We start from the raw sequence: 22,081 nt of genomic DNA, 5'->3' as shown, positions 1-22,081 counted from the left end.
GTATAATAGGAGAAAAAACAGTGCTTTGTCCCTCTACCCTCAGACCATCTCACACAGAATTTAGTCTACCTTCTCACCTGGGAGAGCAGAGGAAGATGGCCCAAGTGCTTGGGCCCCTGCCACCATGTGGGAGACCTGGAAGAATCTCCAGGCTCCTGTCTTTGGCCTGGCCCAGCCCTACCTGGTGCAGCCATTTCGGGAGTGACCCAGCAGATGGAAGGTCTCTCTGCCTCTTCTCTATGTAACTCTGCCTTTGAAATAATAAAAATCACCTGCTTTCCAGCCTCCATTATCTCCTGTTCCGGTCAAGTCACCATCTTCATGATCAACATTACGCTGCCCTAACCCCTCCTTGCCCGTCCTCCCCTAGCTGACCGGCAGAGCCAGGCTCCCACGGGGCACCTAAGTGACATAACCAGTGTTTGCGTCTGGCTGGAACTTGCTGGAAGTTGGACAGGACATACCTACAAATCAGCCTGCGAAACGAAACCCCAGGCTGGCAGCAAGGCCAAGGGCTTGTGACCAGAAAGGGAAGGGCCGCTGGGAGTGGACTTGCTGCTGAGGGCTCGGCAGGGACCCAGCTCCACGTAGCTCACCAGAGGAGGGCACTTGCTGCCTTCTCCAGGGGAATGCGCAACAGAGGAACAGGCATGTGGGCCAATGGAGGCTCAGACTGGAGGTCGTGCCCTTCGTGCTTGCCCAATGAGAAGCTGTTTTGCTCTCCCTCTGTGGCTCAGGGCACCAGACCAAGCAGTCACTGGAAAACAAGCTTTGGTGCCAGAGCCTTCGGTGGCTTCCCAGGCTGCCTGTTCAGAGACAGGTACTTGAATCCTCTTGTGTCTGCCTCCAGGGGTCGTTCTGTGTGTATGCTGGGGACCTAGGGGGCTGAGTTAGTGGGATCGGGGCCAGGGATCAACAGGCTGCCGTGCCAGAAGGGGGCCCCCCTAGCTGGCTCATGCCTCGCTTCCTCCTGGCTGGTTAGTTTTTAGATCACTTTGTCTTCAAACCTAATTTATTATTAGCTACTTTGATAAAGTCGCTGGATTGGGGGAGGGGGGAGGCTGATGTGAAGTAGCGACTGCCAGTAAGGGCACAGGTGGCTGCCTTCTACCGCCAGGGACCATGGCAGGGCTCCACTACTCAGGGCTTTCCTCGGCTGCTCGGCGCCCGGGACCCCCTCCCCTCCCCTCTGCCCTGGCAGGGCTGCCTTTCTCCAGCTGCCAAGCCCAGCCGACATTGCTCTCATTAGCAAACAGCTGAGGAAGTGCACAGACCACGTAAGAATAGAAATAACTCATGTTAAACCTCACGCATGGGTTTTAAAGTCTGTAGTGCGGAAGGGGGACCTATGCAGCTGGGGGAGCCACAGAGGTGGCTGACAGCCAAGCTCCACCTGTGCTGTGCCCAGGCCCCGCGGTGGGCAGGTGGACCTGTGTGTGGGCGGCCGTGCTTTGTACCACGTGACCCAGCACCCTGGCCACTGCTCTTTGGACACGGAAGGGTCCCTGTGCCAAGGCCAGTTCTGCAGGCTGGCTTAATCTACAAACAAGCTGGCTGGGTGCTGGAGCTTGGTTCAACAGACGTGGCAATGACCAACTAGAACAATTGCACTTTCTCCTTCTGGAGTTTGAACCTGAGCCTTGCAGAGAGCCAGAGCAGATGCGGAAAGACAAACAGAGCGGCAAAGGCGGGCAGGGAAGCTGGCAGTGGAGCAGGGCTGGGGGGGGGGGGGGCGGGCGCGGGGAGGCTGCCGGATCCTCTGCCACTCTGGTTCCCACACAGGGTGCCGGTCTCAGGTGGTCTAGCCCAGGTTCTGGGATGTCTGCCTCCTGCACCAGGGGCCCCTTTAGGAGACAGCTTTGGTGGTCTCTTATTTACCACCAAAGAGGGCTGATGAAGAACATCCCTGCTCTGTCTGAGCAGAGGAGCTGGGACAGGAGACCGTGCTGTTCCCCGGGGCGCAGGTGCAGCCTATCATGGACAAGCCGGGGGTCCTGGCCACCTCCTATCTGAAGCATGCTGTCCACGGGTGGCCGGCAGGGGCAGCAGCCAGGGACAGGAGGCGGGGAAGGTGGCAGGGGACAGGCGGCTTCTAGAGGGAAGGGCAGGAGAGGAGCCGAGCTGCTCCTGGCCCCAATCCCACTAACTCAGATCTGGGTCACTGGGCCCTCAGTCACGAGGCTGCCAATAGAGACCAGGGTGTAGACAGACTTTGGTCAAAATTGCTCAGGGCATCTCTTCTAGGGATACTGCTCAGGCGGCTGCTGCAGCGGGGACCACAGCCCTGCTGGAGTCCCCTGGGCCGTCCCACCAGCCCACAGGGACCGTCGGTGGCCTAGGAAGGGGCAAAGAGCGAGCAGAAATCTCTCCCCAGTACGCACAGGATTGTGCTCACGCCTGCAAGCCCAGGGGGCCTTGCCACTCAGACCCCAGCTCTCAGCGGGGAGAGAGCAGAGCCGGGATGGGGAGGGGGCCTGCTTCAGCACACAGGGAACTCCGCAGGGGGCCGCACACTGAGCCAGGACCCATCCAGGCCAAAACGCGGGTGGCTAGGGAGCAGCGGAGCCTCACTCCCTCCTCAGGGCCATGGACACGGCTCGGGTGGCCGTCGTGGGCGCCGGCCTGATGGGGCTCTCCACGGCTGTGTGCATTTCCGCCCTGGGGCCAGGGTGCACCGTCACCGTCCTCTCGGACCAGCGTTCTCCCGACACCACCAGCGACGTGGCGGCCGGCATGCTCATTCCGCACGCATATCCAGGTGAGAGAGGGCTGGGGGAGCGGGGCACCGGGCGCCTCTGTCGAGACAGGCCTGGCTGTGCGCAGGACGTGGCGGCCTCCGAGACGGGCAAACCTTGGTCCTCGCCCCGGCTCATCGCGGGCGGCTCCTGGGCCAGGGCCCGTCGGCGGCCGAGGAGCGGCGCTGGTCGTCCGCGCTGGGACTGGTGAGGGTCTCTGCCCTGCGGTCTAACGCTCTGGCCAGCAAAGCCACCAGCAGCGCTTTGGATGGGGCCTGGAGGTGCGGTTCTGTGGGGCTCCCGGAGGACAGCCATGGAAGTGTCCCGTGGGCAGCACCTAGGACTCCTCAGTCGGAGACCGGCAGTGACCACAGAGCTAGAAACCACCCGTGCTGGGGCGACCTGACCCTGCCGCTGGCGCCCGTGGGGAGCGGGTCCTGGGCGCACGCGGCGGCCTGCAGTGGTGCTGATGTGAGCATGTGCGTCCCTTTGTTGCTGGCTAAGCCAAAATTAGTATCTCCCTGCTTGGGTCCGGTATCACCTCCAGTTCTCTCAGCCGGAACGAATAGCGGGAGCAAGAGGCAGCCGGCAGGCAGGGGTCATGCTCATGGTCTCTGCTTCTTCGTTTTCACTTTTTTTTTTTTAGTTCTTAGCAAGGTTGCATGTGAGTGTAGTTTAAACAAATCGTTTACATCACTGATTACAAAAACTACTTCTTTCTGGAATTACTGTTAGGTGCAGCCTACTAGAGGGGACTCGCAATGATTTTATCTTTTCCTCGCTCCTCTCTCTCTCTCTGTGTCACTCTCCTTCCTCCTTTCTCTATTTCACTTTCCAGGAGACTTTTTAAGTGTTTTTTTAAGACTCTCTCTCTTTTTAAGATTTATTTATTTGTTTGAAAGGCAGTTACAGAGAGGAGAGGCAGAGAGAGAGAGAAAGAGAGAGAGAGAGAGAGAGAGGTCGGTCTTGATCCGCTGGTTCACTCCCTGGATGGCCGCAATGGCCAGAGCTGAGCTGATCCGAAGCCAGGAGCCAGGAGCTTCTTCCAGGTCACCCATGTGGATGCAGGGGCCCAAGGACTTGTGCCATCTTCTACTGCTTTCCTAGGCCATAGCAGAGAGCTGGATCAGACATGGAGCAGCTGGGACTCGAACCAACACCCATATGGGATACCGGCACTGCAAGTGGAGGCTTTACCCGCTACACCACAGTGCCAGCCCCAAGACTTTTTAATTTCTACTATCATGTTTTTTAAAATCCCAAAGCTCTTTTTGTTTTCTGAACTTTTCTGTTGTGACCTCCTCTGTGTGTTCCATGATTGCACTGCCTCATCTTTCTGAAGATTATAAAGTTTTCTCCCCGCACAGTGTCTGTTGGCTCTGAGTCACATTCTTTGGTGTGAAGTTCTCATCTCCCCTAGTAGAGGTTCTCGGTGGCCCTGGGGAGTCCTGATGTTTCTGGAGGAGGCCCTGAGCAGCACATGGACTTTCTGAGTGTGGGCACAGGGCTTCGCCTCAGTTGCCTTTTCTCCACCGTGATGAGATAACTGGGAGAAGCCAACTTCGTAAAGAGAAAGGTTTCTTTTGGTGCCTGGTTTTGGAGGTTGGCAGTCTGAGAGCAGGCAGCCCCGCTGGTCTGGCCTCTGATGAGGGCTGCGGCATGTGCAGAAGCAGCATCACATGGTGAGCCAGGATGCAGAGAGCCCTGCTGAGAACTGCCTTCCCAAGACATGCCCCCAGGGACCTGAGGCCTGCCCACTAGGCCCGCCTCCCAAACACTGTGATTGGACTAAACTTTCATCCAATTTACATCATTAACTTAACACTTGGAGGCTTAACATCCAGTGTGAGGTGCCGGAGCTGTGGCGTAGCGGATGAAACCGATGCCTACAATGCTGGCATCCCAAATGGGTGCTGGTTCGAGTCCCGCCTGCTCGTCTTCCCATCCAGCTCTCTGCTATGGCCTGGGAAAGCATTAGAAGATGGTCCAAGTCCTTGGGCCCCTGCACCCATGTGGGAGACCTAGAAGAATCTCCTGGCTCCTGGCTCTGGATCGGTGCAGCTTCATCTCCAGCGGTTGCAGCCATTTGGGGAGTGAGCCAGTGGATGGAAGATCTCTCTCTCTCTCTCTCTTTCTCTCTCTCTGTAGCTCTGACTTTCAAGTAAATAAATAAATCTTAAAAACAAACAAATCCAGTGTGAGCTTGGAAGAGAAAGCCTACACAGCCCCCAGCAGGCTCGTTGCTGTGAGCCTTGCTGGACTGAGATGGCAGAGCTGGTTACTGGGGAGCCCTGCATGTCCTTATGCCCCAGTCTTTCTTCTTAAGCGGTCATGTTCCCTGGGAGGGCGAGGGCCTGGAGGCCAGCATTCCAGAAGTTGCAGGGGCAGAGGCAGGGCCTGGAGGCAGCATTCTAGAAAGTGCAGGGGGCAGAGGCAGGGCCTGAGCATCCGATCTGCACATTTCCCTAGCCGTCCTGTGCCCAGGATGACACTCTTGCCTTTGCCTGAGCTGGTGTTTCCCAGTCCAGAAAACTGGGAAACACCCAACCCATCTTCTACCAGGGTGGTGAGGGCAGTGGCTTCGGCACTGCAGGTCCAGGAACTTGACCACATCACCACATCGGTTACCCTGGGAGCCACCACACAGGAAGGGCACAGGAGGTGCCTGGGGGGCGTTGGCCAGACACTTGTTCCCCCCAGGTGCCTTTTTTGTGTCCAGAGTCCTTGTGTTCATCTTCCAGGAGTCCCCTTGCTTGTGCCAGGCCTGGTGCGTATCAGAAGGCTCCGTAGTAGTCCTGGGACCGTGGTGGGAGAAGGAGGCTCCTTTGAGAGCTCACCCACGCTACCGACACTGGAGCCCTCTCTTTGGCCGGGCTGGCTGCGTCTTTCTCTGGTGCTGCTGGGTGAAGACCTGGCCCTCTCTTTGGGCTTCTCTCCCAGGCGCGATTCAGATGAGCCCCGGGAGTGAAATCTGATTACCACGTGGGGACGGCGCCCGCGCCGTGGGGCTGGCGCAAGGATTGAATGAGTTCATGTATGTAAAGCACTCAGAATGGCGCCTGGCGCACAGCGAGCGCCATGTCGACGTCTGCAGCTCTTCCTGTCCTGTTGGCTGCCATTTTGCTCCACCAGCACGTGGAAGCAAATGAGGGCTCCAGCCTCGCTCAGCCCCTGTGACCTGGCGTTGTCTGTTCTTCGGCGGTGACTTCTGCAGCCTGGGGCTCTCAGCCACTATTTGGCTCTGCAGCTTTGGGGTGGGAAGAGGGGAGATGCAGGTCAGCCCAGCCCCACCCACGGGCACCAGTTCCCAGTGTCGGTCACGTGAGTTCTACTACAGTCCCTCTGCAGCTTCCTGTCTCTAAACCAGCCACCCCGGTCTGCAGGTCCACAGCATGGGGCTGGTGCAGGCACAGGTTTGGCTGTGACAGCACAGAGCCATTGTTGAAGAAGACGTTGCTGGCTCTCTACAGAGGGCATTGGCTTCAAGCCCTGCAGCTGAGTCCCCGTGGCCATGGGAGCTCTGCCTGGGGAGCAGGATGTCCCCAAGGGTCTTCCCATCTACTCCGTGAGTTCCAGGGCCACCTCTCCAAGTAGAACCGGTCCCACATCCTCTTTGCCCCAGTGCACCCCCATTCTCTGTGGCTCTGGGATTCTGATTCCTCTGGGATTCTGATTCCCCAATCTCTGGCCTGACCGTGGACACTGTGTCTTGCCCTTCCATAGGAATCTGGTGGCCAAAAACCCCACCCACAGTGAGGCGTGTCTGCGGCTCAGATTGTGATTGCTCCCTGTGGCTGCACTGGACTCTGTACTAATGGGAGCTTAGACACCGCCTCCTGTCTCCTTTCTGGCTGGCCAGGGACTCTTCCAGAAGCTGAGCCAAGGCCCAGGCCCTGTCTTCTTTTTTTTTTTTTAATTTTTTTAATTTTTTTAATTTTTAAAATTTTATTTATTTATTTATTTATTTTGACAGGCAGAGTTAGACAGTGAGAGACAGAGAGATGGGATGCCGGCGCCACAGGTGGAGGATTAGCCAAGGGAGCCACGGCCCAGCCCCAGGCCCTTGTCTTCTAACCGTGCTCCCCGCTCGCCCCTGCCGACCCGGGAAGTGCCACTCTGAGCTGCTCCCTGCTTCCTGCGGCCCTGGCTCCCAGGCCGTGCTTCCTTCTGCCAGGAGGTGGCGCTTGCTGGGGTTGCCACTCGCATCCCTTCTCCGTCCTGGTAGACTCCGGCTGCCCAGACCACCCCTGCCACCTGCTTCATTCCTGCACCCAGGAGAGAGGCCCTGAGCCTTTCTCCTGTTGCCTCAACTATGAGGCCCACTGGGTCTCTGGGCCATGAGCACATTTCCACTCCGGTTGCTCATGGGCCCCTCATGGACATCTGGATCCGTACCGAAGACCACCCTGCAGCCAGCTCATGTGTCAGGCTTCGCCTGGCCCTGCCTGCTTCCCCGCCTCTCAGGAATCATGAAATGAGCAGGCTCTGGTGGCTGCCGGATCCCCCACCACAATGTGGTGCCTCATCCGAAGGCCCCTCCTGCCGCCTGTCTTCTCCCACTGCTAGGAAGGTGCACGCCCGAGGCGGTGCCTGCCACCCTCTCCGTGTCCACCCCACTGTGCTCTTCTCTGTGCTTCCAGACACGCCCAGCCACAAGCAGAAGCAGTGGTTCAGGGAGACCTTCGAGCACCTGTCCGCCATCGCCAGCTCCGCCGAAGCCGTGGACGCCGGCGTTCACCTGGTGTCCGGGTAAGGGAGGAAGTCTGGAGTTGTGCAGAGTTTGGAATGGTCTGAGTGGACGTGGGAATTCAGTGCAAAGCACCTGTTGGGCGTGTGCTGCAAGCGGAGCTGACTCAGATGTGGGGATTCGAAGGAGCGCTTCAGGCTTTGCTCTGGAGAACTTAGGACAGACAAGTACAGAATTAGACGTTTTAACAGTAGCCACCACTGCGATTTCTCATCATTTCCTTGGGGGGGAAGATACAGTGACTTGAAAATATGGCCAAAAAAATCACAAATATCCAAAACACCACCACCACCACCACCAAAACCAAGCATACAGCAGGTAAATGCTGGGCTTGGGTTACATGGGGATGGTGTGGCTGGTGCAAAGCAAACAAGGTGTGACACTGGCGTGGGTGCCAAGACTTCCGGTATAGGGACACCTTCTTTATTCGGAATCCTCAGATATGACACATTCCAAAGGAGAAAATTTCATAGGCCACTAAAGTTGCCTTTTAAAGCGTTGTGTAGAAAAAAACTAGTTCTGAAATGATCAGCATAATTCTATTTGATGTTTAACATCTGATTTTAGGAGACGTACACAATTAAGTTAAAGTTTGCAAGGAAATCCTACTAAACATCTAATACAAATATGTGTTAGATAACATGTGTTTGAACTATGACAGTATCTTTCTCATTTTCTTAAGCATCATCTTGTCTCGGTGTCACCGGCCACACTCCCTGTCTGCCATCTGTGTCGTCCTGAGTGCTGACACAGCTGTGCCCCAGAACCATCTGAGGAGCACACAGGCTTTGATTTTCCTAAGTTCTCAAAACCACTGTCTCCTATCACTAGGCTTGCCTTAAATATTTGCTCTGTCTCCTGTCTATTTATTTGACAGGCAGTGTGACAGAGAAAGATAGACCTTCCATCTGCTGCTTCATTTCCTGATTGCCCACAACAGCTGGGGTGGGGCCAGGCCGAAGCCAGGAGCTGGGTCTCCCATGGGGTGGCAGGGACCCAAGCACTTGAGCCATCATCCGCTGCCTCCAGTGTGCACCTTAGCAAGAAGCTGGATCAGAAGTGGAATAGCTGAGGACATGAACCAGCCTCTCCCGTAAGGGATCCCAGCAGCCAAGTAGTGGCCTAACCCACTGCGCCACACTGCCCACCCTCCAATGCTCCCTTTGATATTGGACTGTTTGCTGACATTGCGGCTGTACCCACACCTGCATAGGAGGATTTCTGCCCTTTCCTCTTCTAGCCGCCCCTCACTGTCACCAACACGGAGAGGACGCTGGCATCGCTTACTGCCCAGAAGATCCTGCCCAGGGTGGCACCTTTCGCTTCCCTGTCAACCTGTGGGCTGGCTGTGCCCTGTAACCATCAGGGCCAGCTGATGAGCCACAGAGCAAGGCTGTTCCTCCTGATTGACAGCCACACCTCGGTGTTTGTCCCAAACTGACATGACCCGGCCTAAATTCACAAAAATTTTCAGAAACTGCAATGTCCAAAAATGTCGAAGAGAAAGGCTTTCCTTGTCCTCTACAGCTCTGGCCTACATACACTGCTTTGGCGTTCACCACCAGCAGCTCCTCTCCCGAGCATTATGGACGCAGCAATGAGCAATTTGGTGATACAGCTCGGCGTATAGTAGATGCTTAATAAATACAAGCAGAGTGAATTTTTTTTTTTTTTGACAGGCAGAGTGGATAGTGAGAGAGAGAGACAGAGAGAAAGGTCTTCCTTTTTGCCATTGGTTCACTCTCCAATGGCCGCTGCGGCCAGCTCATTGCACTGATCCGAAGCCAGGTCTCCCATGCAGGTGCAGGGCCTAAGCACTTGGGCCATCCTCCACTGCCTTCCCGGGCCATAGCAGAGAGCTGGCCTGGAAGAGAGGCAACTGGGATAGAATCCGGCGCCCCAACCAGGACTAGAACCCGGTGTGCCGGCGCTGTAAGGCGGAGGATTAGTCTGTTAAGCCACGGCGCCGGCCGAAGCAGAGTGAATTTTAAGAAAGGAAGGCACACTCCTATCTTCATGTGCTTGCAGTCAGGGAAGTACTAAGCCCAAGGGGCTACAAAGGGAATGAGAGTTGTCAAAGGGATGAACACGGGTGCTACGGAGCCTCCGTGGAGATGAAGAGGGGCAGAGATGGGGCGGGGGGGGGGGGTGCGGAGACAGCACACACACCCCTGTGTCTGGGTCAGCAGTGGTGGGAGGGACTGAAGTCCCGGGTAATGGGAAGGCACTGAGGGAGTTCACACAGTGAAGACACCAACCACACCAGCATTGCAAAGATGTTCCGTGTGTAGTGTGAATGGGGTTGTAGGGAGAGAAATGATGGTGGGATGGTGTTGACCATAGGGGAGGAGAGTAGAAAATTTCAGACATGCTTATGAGGAGATTGGATTGGATTTCATGGTTGATGCAATGGGCAAGGGAGGAGAGACAATCAAGGGTGATTCTGGGGTTGCAGGTATTAGCAGGTGAGTGGCTGGGTCCCATCTTCTGAGTTGGCTAACATTGTGGGGAGAGAGAGACAGAGAGAACAGGAGACATCTCAGTAGAGTTTACTAGAAGTACAGGTTTGCTAGAGTTTCCTGGAAATACGAGTTGCTAGAACCATTTCACAGCACTCCAGGAAATTTATCCACTGCTGTGTTTGAGTTGGCAGATATTTCGGAACGCTCCTGCTGAGGAAGAGCCCTTCTGGGCTGACGTCGTCCTGGGATTTCGAAAGATGACCGAGGCCGAACTGAAGAAATTCCCCCAGCACGTGTTCGGCCAGGCCTTCACCACCCTGAAATGCGAAGGCTCTGCCTACCTCCCGTGGCTGGAGAGAAGGTTGGTGGACTTGGCTCCCGCTGCTTCCTTTCTCGACCACAGCCATACATACCCTCACGGCTGTTCACTGTGTGTCCCCCCGCCCCCCCCCCCCCCCCCCCGAACTCTCTGCCTTGTGTCCTGTGGCTCATGGGTGGCTAGGGCTTTGCAAAACAATGTGAAGACAGTGTGTGTGTCACCAGGACTCAGTCACGCCATGCACAGTGACATGGTTCGCTTCCGTTTTTAGTATACACCTTGAAGCACCATTTGTCACCCCCTCCCGGGTAAAACCCACTTACCGAAACAGCCCCTTAGTCTTCTTGTCTCTGAAATGGAGACGTTTGGAGGAAATGCTCCCAGCTATAAAACCGTGAGATTTACTACAGCTCTTTGCCTAAGAGAATCGTACACTTACTATGAATTATTTTTGTAACTTTTTTCATTTGTGGGAAAGAAAGTAGCTTCACTATTTGAGTTTGTCATAAATAGGAGCGGTTTATCCAAACTGTGCAAATGCTTTAGTACTAAGTTCAGCCATCAGACCTTGAACTTGCATGTGGGCTTGGTTCCCAGGACTTCTTGTTTCCAGCAAGTCGGGAACCACATCCACAGCATCTCTGAGACACCTCCACGAATCTGTCCTCAGTGTAGCCTGGACACGCTGGCGTACTGAGGGCTGTGAACCCCCACGTCTGTGTGCATTGACAGATGGACAGGAACCAACGAGATTGATTGTGTAAATGCTGGAGAAAGAACCCAAGGAACAGTGACAACAATGATCGGGTCCCCAATGTAGACTGTGGGATGAGTCACACGATTCACTAATTCACATCTGAACTCATCTCTTGTTTCTGTGAAACCAGCAGCCTCACCTACGGGTTTGAGCATTGATGGTTCTTGTCTGAACCAACCATCGGTGTGATGTGTGCTGAGCGGTCATTTTCTACCTCCCCCTGCATTTAGCCTGCTTTCTACCATGAGGAAGGGCTTCCTCTTTCCCTATATTTCTATTTATTTACAACAGAAAGAAGAAAATATGCATTTTATATATATTTTTATATACATATATATACACACACAAGTGTATAAACGGCAGGAATCCATAGACTTGTGGAGTTCTGTTTTATTCAGTGAATTCTAATCTGTTACTCTTATTTATTTTGAAGTTCAAATCATCCAGGATTTGGGCAGCAGGAGCTCCGTCACACTGCACCTGTGTTTTTTTGACACATCTATGTCATTTGCTTTTTAAAAGCAGTTTCTTACCTTTTTGGACACAAAATATTCTAAACAGCCCAGCTCTGGGGAGAAAATGTTTTCTCTTCGCATTTCCCTCACTCCAAACCCGAGGCCATGTCGCGATTTAGATTTGCGGATTCATCTGCTGCCGCCTCTGGTCTTCCTCCCTTCTTTCTCGCTTCTTTCTCTGGGTGGAGCTGGGGCCACGCCCAGGATCAGCCCCGCCTTCTACCATTGGTCCCGCCTGGGACGCGAATACAGACAGAAGCTCACGTGAGCATGTTTAACGATTTAAGCCGCTGCGTGAGCCGCTCATAACCCAGATCCGAGCCTGGTTTGAGTCCCAGGTCTCCAGGCCTGCAATCCACCTTCCTGCTAACACACCTGGAGGCAGGTGATGGCTTCCACGTGGACGATCCCGAGAGCGTTCTGGGTTCCTGGCTGCTGCCCGGCCAGCCCAGGCTGTTGCGAATGTGAGCATTTGGGGAGGGAACCAAGGGATGAAAGTTTTCTCTCTTTCTGTGTCTCAAACTGCTTTTCCAGCAAGTAAATGGATTGTCATACATACATAACTAAGAGAAGTTCAAGCAGTACAAGTCTGGAAACAAGCTAAGGAACTCCGCAGTAAGATCTAATTCTCTCACAGCCTCGAGACCACCACCCCCAGGAAGGCCCCCTTTGTGTTGAGAACTCTTAGACCCCTAGGAGCACTGCTGCTCACCGTGCAGCAAGGGGCCCAAGGGCAGGCCAGGAGGTGCCAAGCTCCGCTCCGTACTCTTGGCCCTGGCGCTGGCCCTTGGCCACCCCTGGGGCTCCTGGCCTGGCCCTGGAAGTGGGTAGGGACTGTGGGTCCTGAGAATTTGGACGAGAAGGGAAGATACATCCTCAGCCTATGAGCAGGGGCGGCATGGGGAAGGGCCAGAGCCAGGCCCAGCAAAGCAGGCGGCCCCTGGGGAGGAGGGCACAGCCGCTGATGAGCCAAGTTTTGAGTCCCTGAGCCTAGGCAGAAGAAGGTGAGGAGGAGGGTTTTGAGGGAGCGGGGGAGGGGGCATAAGGGCCCAGGGCTCCTGAAGTGGTGGCAGAAGTGGCCTCCTGTAGGAGGGGCAGCGCAGGAAGACCTGCGTCTTGTCCAGGGCAGTCACTCCTCTGAGCCCCTCCCTAAGTCTCCTGCCCTGTTGGCCTGGCGCTGCCCTGACTCCTGGGAAGCGTTCTCCTCCCAGGACGAGAACACACCAGCCCCAGCTGTGCAGAGCCCCAGGGCTCCCTCCCTGCATCCACTCTGAAATTTTTCATTTATTTATTGTTATTAATTCGAAAAGAAGGGAGGGGGGGAGGGAAAGAGAGAAAGTGAGAAATCTTACATCAGCTGATTTGCTCCCCGAGTGCCCACAACAGCCAGGGCTGGGCCATGCTCAAGCCACAGGCCTGGAACTCAGTCTGGATCCTTCCGCTTGAGCCACGATCGGCTGCCTCCCAGGGTGAGCATTAGCAGGAAGCTGGAGTCAGAAGTGGAGCTGAGACTGGAACCCAGGTGCTGTGGTGCGGGATGTGGTGTCTGTAGCAGGAGCGTGCTCCCTCTCTGGGATAAGGTCTTGCTCAGTTGCAGGAGAGCAAAGTCACCCAGCTTCTTATACCCTCGCCGTGCCATCCCAAACTTCCAGAGTAATGGCCACACAGCAGGCAGAAGGCAGCATCCAGTCCCCTAACTTCACACCCAACCCCAGGGCAGTGTCCTCCTTTGCTATGTCACCCATGGTGACATAGGTGTCACTATGGTAACTAGGTGTCACCTGCAGTCATGATGGCAGGTCTGGAGACACTCAGTGAGTCTCCTCCTGGGGTCCAAGGCCTGGGGAGGTAGGAGGCCAGGACAGACACACGGACAGGGCCTCCCTCCCCAGAGCCCCTGCACTCAGCTGCCCAGGGCATCTCTGGTTCAGGCTGGATTTTCATCAGCAGCTCGACCTGCTGAGATGGAAAAGAAAGACGTTTGCCTGGAGTCATCTCTTACGTAATTGTCATCACAGCTCTGCGAGTTGGGCTCTCTTCTCCCTAAGCTGCAGTTGAGTAAACAAGGTCCGTGAGTTTAAGACGTTTCCTTCAATCCCAGTGCTGGTAACTTCTTTAATTTCCCTGAATGGGTAAAATAATTCTGAGTTTTACTTAGGATTGCTGGAGCACAACACATAATGTGCATACATTAGCACGTGGAATCCACCTGCTAGTGAACAAAAAAACAAGATAATGTTCAAAGAATGATCACTTACACATTTTTTGAAATTCAAATGTCATTCTCTCTTTTTTTAAAGATTTGTTTATTTATTTGAAAGGCAGGGTTCCAGAGGCAGAGAGGCAGAGAGAGAGGTGTTCCATCCACTGGTTCACTCCCCAGATGGCTGCAACAGCCGGAGCTGAGCCAATCTGAAGCCAGGAGCCAGGAGCTTCTTCCAGGTCTGCCATGTGGGTGCAGGGGCCCAAGGACTTGGGGCACCTTCTGCTTCTTTCCCAGACCGGCGCCCATATGGGATGCTGGCACTGCAGGCAGCGGCTTTACCAATTACACCAGAGCACCAGCCCCTCAAATGTCATTCTTAAATGGAAGTGACATACAGGTTTGCAGGGCAGGAACTGCTCACAGATGGGGTCTTGTATGTTACAGCAGCATAATAAGCCCCAAACCCTTTCATTTTTCTCAGAAAAGTCTTTATTGAGCAGCTGTAGTGTGTCACGTTTTATGCTAACTTGTTCCAGATGTTGTCTCATTTCGTTTCACAGTGAGCCATGAAGTCAGTGTGATTATCCCCATGCTGGTGGGTGAAAGATGAGCTTTTGCAGGAATTGAGTAACTTGGCCAAAAACCCTATGAATGAGAAAGTGCCTAAATCCTTCCTATGAGCATTTTGTGCTCAGCTTTTTAGAGATTATGAACTGCAGTATGTTGGTTGGTGTCACCACAAAATTCCAGAGCCTGCCTTACTGAGCCAGTCAGTGCTAGGGGGAAAGACTCTTCATAGCTGGTTTACTTTTGAAATCACTCATCTGTCATTTTGTGAAGAGTGCACAAAAAGTTCATGAAAATGTGTATTATGAAAAAAAGATGACTGGATTTCAAAAATTTTTGCCCCAAAATAAATGTCTCTTTCTTTTTTTTTTTTTTTTTTTTTTTTTTTAGGGGCCGGCGCTGTGGCGCAGCTGGTTAATTCCTTAACCTGAAGCATTGGCATCCCACATGGGCTCTGGTTTGAGACCTGGCTGCTCCACTTCCAATACAGTTCTCTGCTATGGCCTGGGACAGCAGTAGGAGATGGCTCAAGTCCTTGGGCCCCTACACCCACAGGGGAGACCTGGAAGAAGCTCCTGGCTCCTGGCTTCGGATAGGCACAGCTCCGGCCCCTGCGGCCAATTGGGGAGTGAACCATTGGATGGAAGACCTCCCTCTCTCTGCCTCTCCTCTCTCTATGTAACTCTAATTTTCAAGTCAGAACTACAGAGAAAGACACAGAGAGAGAGAGAGACAGGGAGAGAAAGAGAGAGAGATCTTCCATTTGCTGGTTCACTCCCCAAGTGGCTGCTAAGATGGGGGCGGTGCCACACTGCAGCCAGGAGCCCGGAATCCATCCGGGTTTCCACCATGAGTGGCAGGGGTCCCAGCACTTGGGCCATCTTTTCCAGGCATGTTGGCTGGGAACTGGATTAGAATTGGAGGAGCTGAAACTCAAACCAACGCTCACGTGGGATGCTGGGGTTGCAGGCAGCAGCTTAATCCAGTGTACCTCACTGTAGAACCCTAACTTATCTTTTAATTCCATTTTTCCACAAGCCTTTTGAAGTATTCTTATATGTTTAAAAAACATAATTTAAGCTCTCAAATCATTTATTTCATGAGAGAGCTGAAAATTTGTGACCATAAGATCGGTTACATTAAGTATTTTTATCTACAATCTGTTTTACTTAGGGAAAATGAGAGAAAACAGAACAGTAGTTCCAGCCCCATTCGCTGCCTTTTAACCACTGTTGGTTATGACACAAAGTAATGCATTGGCTTTATAAGTTCTCTGGGGGCCCTAAAGTGTGCGTGCTTGCCAGATGCTTCTTTGGTTTCCTGTGTCAGGTAAACAACATCGTGTCTTTGGTGGGTTTTCAGAATAACAAGCAAGCATGCATGGGGTTAAAGTGCCAGCACCCAGGACGTAAGCTGCGTCATTTGGAGCACTGATGCTTGAAACAACTGCTTGCATTTCCTAACGAGTGCACAAGGGGTTCGCATAATGTCAGAGCAAGAGGCGCCTATGAGCTCTCGTAGCCTAGCACAGAGCTCGCCCCACAAGGACCTGCTGCGTCCTCTAAGTGGATCTAATCCAGAGGTTTCTAAACCTTCAGGCTGCTCCGTGCAGAGAGTGGAGAGGTCTCTGCAGACGGAGGGGGCGGAGGAGGGGAAGCCCTTCCGTCAAAGGGCGGCGTTGCAACCCCGCAGATGGAAGCCAGTGCTATTTTGCAGACTGGGAACCAGACACCGGGATAGAGATGAGCAGCAGCATTGGTCTCTTCCAGGCCCATTAGCTGGGCCACACGTCCCGTGCCAGAGGCTGGCCTCCTGCCGGTCTGCCTGCAAGTTTCAGTTGAACTTCTGCACCGGGCAGTGGGGGTAGAAAATTAGGGTCGCTACTGAGAGCCCCTCTTTTGCTCACTAAAATCAGCTGCCAAGACCCATGGTGTTGTTTGCCACCCTCTCTGTTGCCTCCCACGCTCCCCAAGGTTCTGCCTTTTCTGATGTTTGCCTTTGGGCCTTGGAGGCGGGTGGTGCTCAGAGCTGCTGGTGGGTCCATTTCTGCTCACTCGGGGACAGGTAAGGGCTGGCACGTCCATTTCCAGTGTGTGTCCTTCCCAGATTGGGGGCAGTTCTGAACCAGAGCAGCTGGGGAAGAGAGGGCGCCAATGTGGGGCCACTCATGTCCGTCAGGGTTCTCCAGAGCAACGGGACCAGCAAGACACAGTTCAGAGGTCAAGGAAGTGGAATGAAAAGATCAGTTTATTTTGGTGCAAAAACTTGTGAAATCCATGCATAGTTTTTAAAAATAATATGCTCTTTGTATGAACTTTTTAAAGATACCTTACTATGAATGGATTTCTTTTCTTTTTCTTTTCTTTTTTTTTTTTGACAGGCAGAGTGGACAGTGAGAGATAGAGAGAGACAGAGAGAAAGGTCTTCCTTTGCCGTTGGTTCACCCTCCAATGGCCGCCACGGCCGGCGCACTGCGCTGATCCAAAGGCAGGAGCCAGGTGCTTCTCCTGGTCTCCCATGGGGTGCAGGGCCCAAGCACTTGGGCCATCCTCCACTGCACTCCCTGGCCACAGCAGAGAGCTGGCCTGGAAGAGGGGCAACCGGAACAGAATCCGGCACCCCGACCGGGACTAGAACCCGGTGTGCCGACGCCGCAAGGCAGAGGATTAGCCTAGTGAGCCGTGGCACTGGCCACTATGAATGGATTTCAAAAAAATTTTTTTTGCATCTTAGTAACCTTATCTTTCAATGCCATTTCCACATTCGCTGCTGGAATTTACCTTATTCTGCCAGCTCCTTGCACTTCCACTTTCCGGTTCCCTTGTGAACCATTCAGGTACCCCACACCATTTTGTCCCTCCGAGCAGGGCCTTGCTAACAAGGTATTCGACCTGCACCTGTTGAACAGAACTGCTGAGTCCCCTTCTCATATCAAATCTCTATGTTAAAAGTAATTGCTGGGGGCTGGCGTGGTATAACAGGTTAAGCCACCATCTGCAACATTGGCATCCCATATGAGTGCTGGTTCAAGTCTCAGCTGCTCCACTTCCAATCCAGCTCTCTGCTGATGCACATGGGAAAGCAACAGAAGACGGCCCAAGTACTTGAGTCCCTGCCACCCACATAGGAGACCCAGAGGAAGCTCCTGGTTTCAGCCTGGCCCAGCCTTGGTTGTTATGACCATCTGGGGAGTGAACCAGTGGATGGAAGCTCTCTCTCTCTCTCCCCTCCTCTTTCCACACCCCCCATAACTCTGCCTTTCAAATAAATAATCTTTTTTTAAAAGTGGTTTATGAACACGATTATAGGATTGCAAAAGATAAAAATTAAGATTATGATATTCCTGTGGATTATTGTTTAATGACTCAGACTTCTCATTTAGAAGATAGAAAAAGTTCTGGAGATGGATGGTGGTGATGACTGGATAACTGTGCCACTGAACAGTACACTTAAAAGTGGTCAAAATGGGGCTGGTGTTGTGATGTAACAGGTCGGGCAGCTGGCTGCCATTTTGACATCCCATATTAGTGCCAGTTCAAATCCTGGCTGCTCCACTTCTGATCTAGCACCCTGTTAATGGCCTGGGAAAGGAGCTAAAGATGACCCAAGTGCCTGCACTCTGCAGCCATGAGGAAAACCTGGAAGAAGTTCCTGGCTTCAGCCTGGCACAGCCCCTGCCGATGCAGCCATTTGGGGAGTGAACCAGCGGAGAGATGATCTATCTCTGTGTCTCCTTTTCTCTGGGTAACTCAGGCATTCCAATAAATAAATAAATCTTTCTAAAAAATTAAGTCAAAATGGTAAATTTTATGAAATGTGTATTTCAATGAAACTTTTTTTAAAGATTTATTTATTTTATTTTAAAGTCAGTGTTACAGAGAGAAGGAGAGGCAGAAAGAGAGAGGCATTCCATCCACTGTTTTACTCCCCAAACGGTGGCAATGGACGGAGCTGAGCTGATCTGAAGCCAGGAGCCAGGAGCTTCCTCCGGGTCTCCCATGTGGGTGCAGGGGCCCAAGGACTTGGGGTCATCTTCCATTGCTTTCCCAGGCCATAGCAGAGAGCTGGATCAGAAGTGGAGCAGCTGGGGCTCCAATTGGCACCCATATGGGAAGCTGGCCCTGCAGGCGGTGGCTTTACCTGCTATGCCACAGTGCTGTCCCCCTTACTGCAACTTTAAAAAATGTTCCAAGACTCAGATAAATCATTTCTTTTCGTTATTTATATATTTTATCCAGAAAATAAGCATCAAACAAAACTATCATGGTATCTCCCAGATACAATTATTTTGTATTCCTCCCATGCTAGCATCCCGGAAGACACAGAAGGGGTGGGAGGCGTGAGCTCCCAATGAGACAGAGCATCCCAGGCAGAGGATGTAGATGGTACAGGAGTGGCAGAAACAAAAAATGCTGGAGCATTTAAATATCAGATCCATGTAGCATTTACTTGCAGCATCTAGAGTGATAGAAGAATTCTACAAAAATATACAAGATGAGGTATTCCATTCATTTCATATTTTCAAAAGTGATTTTTCATTGACGGTCAATACCAGGAACTCCCTGTTTCTGAAAATAAGAGGCAGGCGATGGCTACAATTTGGCCTGCTTGGGCCCCGGGAGCTCTGGGCGGTGTCTGTGCGGTGATGGGTGCCTCCTGTCCGGTCCGGTGTTCCTTCCTCCACTTCCTGAAGTGGATGAGCAGGAAGTTACAAAGGCTCACCCCAGGCTCTCTCCTCCCCAGGCTACAAGGAAGTGGAGGCGTGATTCTCACCCGCCAAGTGGAAGACCTGTGGGAGCTCCACCCGAGCTTCGACATCGTGGTCAACTGTTCCGGCCTTGGGAGCAGACGGCTGGCGCGAGACTCCGCGGTTTTCCCTGTGAGGGGGCAGGTGCTCCAGGTCCAGGCGCCCTGGGTGAAGCACTTCATCCGAGACGGCAGCGGGCTGACGTACATTTACCCCGGGGCATTCCATGTCACCCTGGGGGGGACCAGGCAGCCAGGCGACTGGAATCTGTCCCCAGATGCTGAGGTTAGCAAAGATATCCTTTCCCGGTGCTGTGCTCTGGAGCCCTCGCTCCACAGAGCCTACAACATAAAGGAGAAGGTGGGCTTGAGGCCCTCCCGGCCAGGCGTGCGGCTACAGAAAGAGCTTTTAACCCGGGACGGCCGCAGACTGCCTGTGGTCCACCACTACGGCCACGGCGCCGGCGGCTTCTCCGTGCACTGGGGCATGGCTCTAGAGGCCGCCAGACTGGTGAGCGAGTGTGCCCAGGCCCTCGGGACCCCTGCCCCCCACTCAAAGCTCTAGATGACATGAAGTGACAGCAAGTGGCCCCAGAGAGCGTGGATCAAAGCCCAATAGCAGCACCAGATGGGCTCAAATAACATTTTCACTGCATGAAAGTTTAATCAGATGCTTTTTTATTTTCAAAATGAGAAATGATGCAACACGTATCAGTAGCATGAGCAAGGCTACTACTCATGACATGGGGCATAAAGCCCTATTTTTATTAAAAAGTGTACGTTATATAGGGCCAGATTTCTTTTGAATCTGATGCGCAAAGATCTATGCTAATTTACGTGAAGGCTCAAGCCGTAGGGAGTGCTGTATTTTGGCTCACAAATCCATGGCGGAGATGATGCATGGGAAACACTTCAATTGCGGCCAGTTGCAGAGCTGCCTCTGGCCCTGTTAGGTGATCGCTGACCCTTCTAAGGAAAACCCCCTGGTGTCCATGTGATGCAGACGCATTGCACTTGACTGAGGACCACGCATGATTATTGCCAGGACAAGTGGCGACCTCCCACCCTCAGCTGGCGGGGACGGCAGAAGATGGAGATGAAGTTGCCTACGGGTGTGGCATCCACTCAGTAGCCGCCTGGGCTGTATATTCCATTACCATAACTGATGAGGAGCTGGCTGGGACGGCTGACTTACCTAAGCAGTTTTGAAGATTGAATTATATGTGTTGTACCCGAGCTAATTTGCTGATGGAGATGGATTAATCATTCTGAATGAAGTATAACCAAAGAGTATTCTGTAGGCTGTTAAAAAAAATAGTGAGGAAGAGAGTTGCATCTCATAATAAAATGAGCTTGGAAACTGCTGAGCCGGGTAGGTTTAGCCTGGCTCCTGGACTCGGGCCGACTCAGTATCTAGAGTGCTCGAGAAAGTTTTAGGCGTGGGGACGCGGTAAATGGGGTAATAAGGGAGGCTGACGCAAACTGGATTTAACTTTAGTTTTAATTTTGGAGGGAGATGACTCAAGTGTAATAATAAGAAGTTCTATTAAACATTTTATGCATTTGAAAGGCAGAGAGGAGATAGGGAGAGAGAAAGAGAGAATTCCACCTGCTAGTTCACTCCCCAAATGCCCACAAAGCAGGGAGCCAAGACCTCCATCTGGGACTCCCGTGTGGGTTCAGGGACCCAAGTACTGTAGCCATCCTTGCTGCCTCCCAGGAACTGGAAGCCACGCTGAGTCTTGAACGCAGAGCACTCGAACATGTGACATGGGCGTCCCAAGTGGCATCTTACCCGCTGTGTCAAATGCCTGCCCCCTAAGTTGTGTTTTGGACATCCTTAGCGGTGGGAGGGTGGGGGAAATGCGGGGTTGGGAATGAAAATGTGGGAAAGAAAAAGTTTCCAGCACAGCTCTGTGTGGACAGCTTTCTTCACTGGGATTCAGCATATGATGACGTTTGAAAAGAATATTTTGCTGAGGGGAGGGGGGGAAGGTTCCTGGAGAAAATGCTCTTAATCATCTTTTGCAGTAAAAATTCTCAATTTAAATAGGGTGGGACAGTTTCTATTGGTTTCCACCAGGGGGTGGTGTTGTCTCAAATTCGAATGCATTGGTAAATTTGAAAATGGACAAATGACTTGAAATTAAAAAAAAAAAAAAACCAACATACTAAGCACGTGGAATGTGTGTGCAATTCTTTTGATATTTGGGAGTTTATATGAGCTAAGTACATCACCCTGAGTCCTGTGTAACATATTTGGGAGATGTTTGAGTTCAGATTGGAAACACGCACGCATCTCACACGCTACGGGGGAAGCAATGTGGTATGTAATGGTATTTTACAAGGCGGGGGATGCGTCTTGTTAGTGGCTTAGAAAGATGAAGGACACTGCTCAGAAGATGTAGAATTTCAGCCATTTCACGGTGGCCGGAGTGTGCGCACCTGTTCCCTGCCCACGGCCGGCATCGTGTGCCTTTTCATTTTGTGCAGGCTTGCTCTCCAGGACCTTTGCCTCTTGGCTGCTCTGGCTCAGCTCCACTCTGCATTCGATGTTTCTGCAGGGTCTCGTCACCAGTAAAAGACTGGAGGCTGCGTGTCCTGATTTTATCCTCGTGGATCACTGCGTTTTCACTCTAGTGTCTCTCAACGGTTACTGGTTCTGGCCCATCGCTCCCCATCCAGGGTACAACTTAGAATCACCAAGGAAGTTTTGAAAAATACTGATGCCCAGGCCTTATTTAATGAGACTCCTTGGTGCGGGGGTATGTGTGGTGGAGGGGGCGTCACAGGTAGTCACAGCTGTCCACTGGGCTCTCCTGACAGCCAGAGCTGAGCACCACTGAGGACTTTTCCCATCCCCTCTGGGATGGCTCCACTGCTACCATAACCACTCTCCTTCCCAGCCTTGCTTGCCACGTTGGTGCACGGAGCCAGGAGGGACGCCCTCACGTGCCGTGCGCAGGTGCGTCCCTCAGACCCTCCAGGGCAGAGGGGCCTGTTGGAATCAGCTGTTTCCCAGCGTTC

General features: G+C 52.8%; 1 protein-coding gene across 2 annotated transcripts; it reads left to right on the top strand.

Annotated features, from left to right (window-relative positions):
- Positions 1-741: 741 nt before the first annotated feature.
- Positions 742-21,216, top strand: DDO (D-aspartate oxidase). 2 transcript variants are annotated; one of them, XM_062186601.1, is made up of 5 exons: positions 742-820; positions 2,669-2,758; positions 7,376-7,484; positions 10,129-10,305; positions 19,052-21,216. In XM_062186601.1, exons 2-5 carry the CDS (start codon positions 2,734-2,736, stop codon positions 19,617-19,619), a joined length of 879 nt encoding a protein of 292 aa, XP_062042585.1. In that variant the 5' UTR covers positions 742-820; positions 2,669-2,733; the 3' UTR covers positions 19,620-21,216. The 2 variants fall into 2 exon arrangements, with proteins under 2 accessions (XP_062042585.1, XP_062042586.1); XM_062186602.1 differs by having other exon boundaries at positions 750-820; positions 2,583-2,758.
- The last annotated feature ends 865 nt before the right edge of the window (positions 21,217-22,081 follow it).

This window comes from Lepus europaeus, chromosome 3 (assembly GCF_033115175.1).
Source record: "Lepus europaeus isolate LE1 chromosome 3, mLepTim1.pri, whole genome shotgun sequence".
NCBI lineage: Eukaryota > Metazoa > Chordata > Mammalia > Lagomorpha > Leporidae > Lepus > Lepus europaeus.
The sequence above is the reverse complement of the archived record's forward strand: the minus strand, read 5'-3'. Positions and strand labels throughout refer to the sequence as shown.